The 9,327-nt window shown below is 33.2% G+C and overlaps 1 protein-coding gene across 1 annotated transcript; it reads right to left on the bottom strand.

Annotated features, from left to right (window-relative positions):
• Nucleotides 1-213: 213 nt before the first annotated feature.
• Nucleotides 214-2,930, bottom strand: LOC124945434 (F-box/LRR-repeat protein At4g14096-like). Its single transcript, XM_047485880.1, has 4 exons — nucleotides 2,010-2,930; nucleotides 1,659-1,826; nucleotides 1,479-1,560; nucleotides 214-287 (listed from the first exon to the last, which is right to left on the bottom strand). Exons 1-4 carry the CDS (start codon nucleotides 2,928-2,930, stop codon nucleotides 214-216), a joined length of 1,245 nt encoding a protein of 414 aa, XP_047341836.1.
• Between the last annotated feature and the right edge of the window lie 6,397 nt (nucleotides 2,931-9,327).

The following is a 9,327-nucleotide window of genomic DNA, read 5'->3' as shown; positions in this document are numbered from 1 at the left end:
AGAGGTCTGGAGACGCTGTCAGACATCAAATTTATATGTTGAGGCCTGCTGGATGCAAATTCGGTTTATGATTTGACAGCAATGACTCAGACAACTCCTATAAGAAGTTGAACTCAGCAACAGACAAGTTTAAGCCTATAAACTTTGTCAGAAGGAGTTTAACTAATAATGGAACTGATCCAAGCTGTGAGGATCTAACATTGAAGGATGAGCTTATTCATATTCCCCGACTGTTAGCTGACTGAAACCTAGGAAGAAAGCAGCCAGTAAGTCTGTCATGTTAAAACCTGACAAGAAGTTAATGAGTTTTAAACAAATATCATCCTGTAAATTTAAGGGAATAACTGCAAGTAGAAAGATGTCTGTTAAGCCGAAATCATACGCACTTATTACTACACAAAAAGGGAAATCCATCAAAATAACTAAAAGATGGATTCCAAAGGGACTAATTGATCGAGGACCCAAGTGAATGTGGGTATCAAAAGTTTATAAATATGTTTTTATGTAGATTAACTGTCTGGAGGATTAAGTTTGGTATCAGAACAGTGGATATTCCAGACACATGACTGGAGAAAGACGACTTCTAACTGATATAACAGAATGCTCAAGTCCTAAGATCACTTTTGAAGATAACTGCAAGGGTAAGACCATGGGTAAGGGTAAGATTTAAAACCGGTTTTGCTGAATAGCCGACCATTTTACCGATGACAAAACCGATCGCGCAAGCTTTATAAAACCGAAATATAAAACTGGGTTTTCTTAAATAGCCGATCATACAAATAACCGAAGATAAGACCGATCATAAAGCCGATTTGTTCCATTATTATAGAACCGATCATAAGACAGATCATAAAACCAATCATAAAACTGTTCATAAAACTGATCATAAAACTGATTTGTTGAGTTTGTTTGCTTATTTTCCTTTAAGCAGTTCCAGTTTTTCTTTATCTGCATAAGAGTTAATTTGATTAGTTTTGTTTAGATATTTAATTTGCTACTAATTTATCTAACAATTTCTCCATTTTTGATTATTTAATCTAAATATTTAAAACTTGTAATGAATGACCGCTTAAATTAGTTTTAACTTTAACACTATTCAAAACTTGATTAATTAATTTGAGAAGTGATGGTTTGGTTTCTAACAAATATGTTATAAATTCACAATTAGATTTGTTCTAATTTAAATTCTGAACATTACCAGTTATTTTGCAATTACCGCATAATGACAACTGACATATTAAACTTTGAATTGAAATATAACAAAAAATTTTGAGATAAATTATAATTTATAAATGAGATATAATATTCATATTTTGGAACAATATTTGGTAAAATTATTGAAATAAAATAAATACAAATTATTCGACCAAATGAAAGTAGAGTTCATCCTAATACAACAAACAATTACAATTTAGTATACATGGAGTTCCATCCCTGTATAAGTTGATAATTGACTTTTAATTGTATATGATATTTGCCTTTTGCCATCACTTTTATTCCATGTGGTTGTTGATCAATAAAATAGGTGCTCTCTTGATTTTCTTCTAAGCCAAGAATATCCTGCATTTTAAATAATAACAAAAATGAAGAATAATAAATAATAGCCATATTAAACAAAAATGAAGAATAATAACAACAATAAATAAGAAAGGTGTTACCTCCCATAATTTCATTCCAACAAGATCTTTAGCTGGAGAATGCCTAAGTAAGTAGGAAATAACATCAATCCTCCCATTATACCCATTTGGTAAATTCAATTCCAAGAGCTTCAAATTACATAATTGAAGTGGGAATTGTTTCTGAAAGACAGAACTAGAAACAAGAACCTGTGAAAAATGAGATCATTCATGATTAGTGAAGCTGCACTCAAATGGTTGTTTAGAGGAAGAAATCAATTCATTTGTAAGAATTCAATTCAATCATCTTTGAAAGGTTTTCTTATCGATCAAATGATGTAATGTGGTGATAACTGACAACAAATAACTAAAGATAAGAGTTAATAAACATACCTGCATAATGCCTGAGCCAAGTTTTAAGTATTTGGAATGCTGAAAATTTTGGAGCATCTCAATAACATTCAAAACCCTTTCTTTCCAGTTTCCACCATGAAGAAAAAAACAACTGAGATCAACCTTTTCTATAGAGGGCACATTAGCTAAGATCCTAACAAAAGCATCTCCCTTATATTTGAGTGAATATAGTTTTGGCCCATCAATTACAATTTCAAAGTCTATAGGACATAACTGAACTGAAATATCCAGTTTTTCTAGTTGTTTACTCATAATACTAATAGAATCCAAATCACTCACACAACTGTGTAAAGTCAAATCCTTCAGATTTGGACACCCAGAAAAAAGTTCTGAAAACCCGCAATCTGGATCATCAAAAATGGGATGTTCTAGGTATAGTGTAGTTAGGATGGGAAAATTAAAAGAATGTGATCCATTAATAGAACCACATGGAGCATGGAGAGTTTTCAATGATTGGGAAGTAATAATAGGATGCATAGAAGAGTAGTCACAAAGACCAATATTGAGGAATAGATGTTCTGTCTTGTGTAACAACACATGCTTCAAAACTTTTTTCAAGAAACGACGATTAGGTGAAAACAGGAATTCTAGGCTGAAAGAAGAGATATTTGATCCAACACGTCGTGATAGAACCTCCTTGATAAAGTTTACAAAAAAGATGTTGTTGCGATATATTATTTCATCGAATCGAAAAATGTTAAGAGAACGCCAAAGGAATTTGTATCTTTTGGACAATACACAACTTTTAACCATGTATTTGGTATCGATAAATGAAAATATATGATAAATCAGAGGATCGGGCAACTCACTAAGACGATCAACACCATCAACATCTCTTATGTTTCTATTGAGAACCATTCTTGCCATCATCCGCGTCCTTTGGTTTCTAGTGAGAACCATTTTGGACTTTTAGTGTTGTCCAAAGTCCTTGTTGTCCAAAGTCCTGATCATTCCTCGAACAATAATACATGAGTTCTTAAATAAACCTCTGTTGGATAAGGACATTGGACAAATTGAAAAAGTACATGATTCACCGGCATTCATCGTATAATCAATCAAAATAATCCTAAAAAGAGTAATTTTAAATAACTATTTAATAAAACACCTTAGACTTAAAACAAAAATAAAACTTAAGACTACAAATACTCTGAACAAACACTAGCCACCACAACCTAAACTCAAAATGTATTCATGAATATATTTATAGTCTATTAGACACAATCTTATACGAAATTCATATTTATTGTGATTTTTCGATTTGGTATATCACAATCTCCCCTAAGGATCGATATTGGACAAATTGAGAAAATAAATGAGTGACCAATAGTAAAGTACATGATTGACAGGCATACATTCATCATATAATCAACCAAACTAATCATAGAAAGAGTAATTTTAAATAGCTATTTATTAAAACACCTAAGACTAAAAACAAAAATAAAACCTAAGATTACAAATACCTTGAGAAAACACTAAACACCCCCAACTCATGTTCAAAAGGTGTTCATGAAAGTATCTATATTCTATTAGACTCACTCACTCCTATATGAAACTCATATTTATTATAATTTTTTGATTTGGGACATCACAGTCTCCCTTGTGACACTTATTTCCTACCACCAACGGTAGGGTTACACGTGAGGAAATAGACTACATATATCTCCAAGCAAACCACTAAACCACCACAACTTAATCTCAAAAGGTATTCATGAAGATAACTATAGTCTATTAGCCTCACTTTTATATGAACTGTCATTTTTCAATATGGGACATCACAAATAATATATAAAAAGTCTCCAACTTGACTTAATTCTTGTGTTTTAAAAATAATGTACAAGTCAACAAGTTTTGCAGTGTCCTCCAATGAGTTCTTACACTTATGTTTTGTTCATCAATTAACTTGGATATGTTACATTCACATATCCACCAAATTGGCTAGCTAAGATGAGTTAAGCTATTGCAAAACCTAACAAAGAGAGAAAAAAACAATAAAGAAGTCTAACAACAAAATCATGGAAAGTCAATTATCAATTTAATCAGTAAATCTATTCTTACATTGCTTAACATCCAAACATAAAAAAATTTGTAATTTCAATTAACTAATAACACAATTTTATCTTGAAACACTTCGGATAATTGGATCGAGTTACACGAAAATTGAACAAAACAATAAAAGAAAAATAAGAAGGATTCATATAACTATGTTAAAATATTCAAGATTCTTACCCTAGTAGAACTTTACGGATCTGGAATTGATTCAATGTTGATGATATGACCTGAATATGAGGAAGTTGAATTGTGGAATCTCCTATATTACCTGTCCCGTATAATATTGACACTATGAATTCCTTGGATACGAGAAATTTGAATGACACATTGCCCCACAATGCTTGTGGCTCCATTTTGAACAATAGAATCTCCTGTCAAGGGGAAATAAGGTTTATTGAGGGGAAAGAATCAAGTATAGTGGATGATAGTTTGAAGAAATGACTAAAACCTGATTTCAGATTGGTAAAATCCTGAAGCATCCTAAATGCAACAGGAAAAAAAAACACTCAAATAAAATTCTCATGGTATTTAGGTAATTCTATACCAGAAGAAGGTGGAGATGGGATGACCAGATCGCCTTTAACTGCAGGGTAAACACCTGCATGAGTTTACATACACACTAAGGTCCAACAGAACTGAGGTTCACATAAAGACATGAAAAGATTACAACATAACTTTAGGAGGAGAAGACAGTTTATTGATAGTAAAGAAATCTGCATGCATATTTAATCATTGTTATATTTACGACACAAATATGTTAAAGATTGGCCCATTTGAAAACAGATGAAGATAAAGTGTAATGATATGTTTTAATTGAAGTTGAATTTTGACTAACACAAATGGTTTCTTCCACTTCAAATATGGCTATTTATTTTCTTTAGGAGCATTTATTTACAATGACTAGTACGTTTTAGCAATACGCACTTGTTGTGAAAAACTGGAGACACAAGGAGTAACAGAGAGGAGTAGAATCCCAAGAATGGAGCTGAATTGGCATAAATAGCTGCAACTCATGAATTATTTGGCTAATTCTCAACAAGTTTAAAGTCCTAATCATAACACAAAGGAGACATAGACATGGACATTTTGTAAAATTAACCTTCTATCCTATTGATATCAGAAGGATTGATTGGAGCGGCGATCATTTTCACGCAGACATCATTTTCCTTGAGCTGAACTGGTGCAAGTTCTATGATTCTGCAAATGATTCAACAACTAGAAATCATAAGACATGTCTATTTTGGGTGAGAAATTGGATCCTGAAGCAAATGGATTTCGAACATGAGAAATCAATTCGACAAGCGAGAGAGAAAATCTAGCGAACCTGGTGACGGAATCTGGAGGGCCGTGCTGATTATAAACGATGGCAGTGGAGGATGGCGAGAAGATGGCGGAGAAAGCACGGACTGCGAAGGACGGTGAATGTGTGAAATTGCATAGTGATGAAGACGATCTATATAGCCATGGATGTTTAGTGAGATAATTCAAATATGGATTCTCATATGATTAACCATTGGGTCCCAAAAGATATGTTTCTCTGTAGGTACAACAGGTTAACTGTTTGGAAGAATCCGTCTGGTATTTGGACAATGACTGTCCAGACACATGACTGGAGATAGACAACTTCTAACTGAAATAACAAAGTGAGGGTAAAACCGTGGGTAAGAGTAAGATTATCCATAAGAACCTCACCATTAACGACGTTCTACTTGTTGAGAACATTTGTTATAACCTAATTAGCATAATCAAATTGTGTGACAATGGATATACTAATGATTTTCAAACACATGCATGTCTGATTAAGAATCAGTAGGGTAACACCCTGCTGATCGGAAGTAGAGTAGAAAATTCTTATAAAATGAACTGAAAATATAAGATATCTAATCCCGTATGCATGATAGCCAAAATGATCAAAACTGACTATGGCATAAGAGATTAAATCATCTTAATTTTAAAACTATTAACAACATTTGTTCACATGATTTAGTTTCTAGTTTACCTTAATTGAAGTTTTCAAAGTTCAAAGTCTGTCCTACTTGCCATCTAGGCAAACAGGTCAGATCAACTTTTAAGAGTAAGGAGAAATCTTAATCCAACCAATGCCTGTTTGGTCCAATTCCAGTAAAAAGCTTGGGAGGAATGAGATTCACTTTGATCATAATTGATGATTTTTCAAGATTTACTTGGGTTATTTTCTTACCTTCTAAGGATCAAACTACTGCGAATTTGATAAAGATTCTTAGAAGGCTTCAAAACAAAAAATCTTTAAACAACATCAAAATTAGAAGTGACCAGGGAACCGAATTCACCAATAGATGCCTATTATTTTCTTACCTTGAGAAGTCTGGTATTAGACATGAGTTGTCTAATGCTAAAACTCCACAGCAAAACGGTGTTGGTGTGAGGAAAGTCAGAATACTAAAGGAAGTAGCGAGATATATATGCTTACCGACTTAGGTGTTTCTCAGAATCTATGGGAAGAATCCATAAACACAGTTTGCTATACTCAAAATAGGTCAATGATTAATAAACCTCTTTAGTAAAACACCTTATGAACTCTTTTATGGAAGAATAACTAAAGTTTCATACTTTTGAATTTTCGGGTGTGAGTGTTTTATTCACAACAATGGGAAAAATCATTTGACTACTTTTGATGCTAAAGCAGATGTTGAAATCATGCTAGACTACTCCTCAGTTAGTAAAGTTTATTGAATGTTTAATAATCGAACACTAACTGTTTAAGAGTCCTTTCATGTTGTTTGTGATGAATCTGCTAAAAATAATTCTAACGAATTCATTGAAATTGCTAACAGATTAGAAGCGACAAGTTTTGAATTTGATAGTGATGATGAAGCTCTAGTCAACAGGATTTACTCGTCTGATTAGATGGTTGATCCGATTGAGAGTAACCAGACGTCCAAACTACAAGTCAACAAATAGTTGACAGTTCGGACGTCGCGGGGCCGTCTGATCCTCTTGGACCAAGCTTCAAATGGAACATAAATCATCCACCTGAATTAATAATTTGTAATCATAATTCTCCTCTTAGGACCAAAAACCAATTAATGGATAAAATGGCAAACTCTGTCTTTTATTTCTCAAACTGAGCCAAAGAAAATCAATGAAACACTACTTGAACAAGATTAGATTAATGCCATGCAAGAGGAGTTGAATCAATTTGAAACAAATAAAGTGTGTCATCAGACTCCAAGGCCGACTAATCAATCAGTTATTGGAACCAGATGGGTTTTTCGAAAAAAGCTTAGTGAAGATGGTTTGGTTGTGAGAAACAAAGCTCGATTGGTAGCTCAAGGCTATAGATAGGAGGAAGGAATTGACTTTGAGGAGTTATTCGCCCTTGTTGCTAGACTTGAAGCAATCAGAATCTTCCTAGCTTATGCATCTTTTAAGAACTTTAAATTTTATCAAATGAATGTGAAAAATGCATTTTTAAATGAAATTTTAAATGAGGATGTGTATGTTGAACAACCGACTGACTTTCAAGATCACTCCTTAATTACCAAATCATGTTTTTAAACTTGACAAAGCTTTATATGGTCTTAAGGAAGCTCTTAAAGCTTGGTATGACACTTTAACAAATGTTTTATTTGATCATGATTTTGTAATTGGCACAATAGATAAAACTTTGTTTAGATTTGTTAAAGACACCCATATCTTGTTTGTTCAAGTCTATGTTGATGATATCATATTTGGGTTAACTAACTCCATATAAGGATTTCTTGAGTATGTAGACTTCATCTTCATGTCCTTTCACAACAAACCCTTCATGTTTCTCAACATAAATCTCCTCTTCAAGGACTCCATTCATAAATGAACATTTAACATCTAACTGGTACACTTTCAAACCCTTTTGAGCAGCCAATGAAAGTAGCATTCTAACTGTGTCTAATTTATCTATAGGAGTATATCTCAAACAAATCAACATCAAATATCTGATCATACCCTTTAACAACAAGTCTTTCTTTATTCTTCCTAATAGAGTCATTTGCATTCATCTTAGTTCTGAACACCCACTTAACCCTATCATATTTTTGTCCCTTAGCCTCTTTATAAGCTTTCAAGTATGATTATTCTTGATCTTAGTGATCTCTTCTTTAATTGTAACTCTCCATTTTGGATTCCTTTTAGCTTTATAATAATCTGCAGGCTCAGAGAGTGTCCTTCCTATTATGCTTTAAAGGGTGTCATTCCTATCATGCTTTAAAGTGTATCCTTCTAGTCTTAGTTGGTAGCCTGTTGAATAAAAATACTATAATGTTTGCATCATTTTTCCAATATTCCTTGCAAGTCTTTCTTATGATGCATACACCTTGCCATCTCCATGATGGTGCGTTTCTTCCTCACTCACTCCATTATGATGAGGAGTGTATGGGGATGTTAGTTAGTGTTGAATCCTAGTTTCTTACATAACTAATTGAATTGTTCTATAGTATACTCCTCGTCCTGAATCTTGCAGCCACTTTGAGCTTCTATCTACTATTTTAATCTCAAAAACACACCATCAACTTTAGACTTGAAAACTATGTAATACTTACTCTCATTAATGAAGGAGTTCTATGAGGTCCAACAAAGTCCGTGTGGATCAATTTTAGCCTCTCAGTTTCTCTCTAGGTTGCATTCTTGTAAGAAAGTCTTAATTACTTCCCTAATTGATAAGCCTTGCATTGTAGAAAGTTAACTTCTAATTGAGGCAGCCCTTTTACAAATACTTTCTTCTATAAATTTAGCACTGCATTATGATAAAAATGACCTAGCCTCATATGCCAAATCTCAGTTTTAGACATTGTAGTTGAATAGGCTGCTTGCTCCACATTTAGTGGATCTAGCTCAATACTTTTTTCATTCAAGCTAACTTTGAACACATTCATCACATCTGCATCTTTAATTAGGCACTTTTTGCCCTTAAAGATCACCTTCAAGCGTCTTTCGAGTAGCTGACCAACACTTAATAAATTTTGATTGATATAAAGCACAAATAACATATCTTTAATTAACTTAGTACATGAGAAATTGCTACCGCCATTGTCTATTTTCCTTTAACTACGAGGTACTCTCCATTGCCAATTTTGACTTTGAAGTTGAATAATGTGTCTAGTTCTTTTAAGAGGCGTCAATCAAATGTCATGTGGTTGGGGGAGCCAATATTCAAGAGCCAATTATTACTTGAGCTATTTGTTGTAAAAACAAGTTGCCACAAAAACTACTTCTCCTGATTTGTAATTTGAGC

Source organism: Impatiens glandulifera, chromosome 1 (assembly GCF_907164915.1).
Source record: "Impatiens glandulifera chromosome 1, dImpGla2.1, whole genome shotgun sequence".
In the NCBI taxonomy this organism is placed as follows: Eukaryota; Viridiplantae; Streptophyta; class Magnoliopsida; order Ericales; family Balsaminaceae; genus Impatiens; species Impatiens glandulifera.
This window is presented reverse-complemented; position numbering and strand designations above follow the sequence as displayed.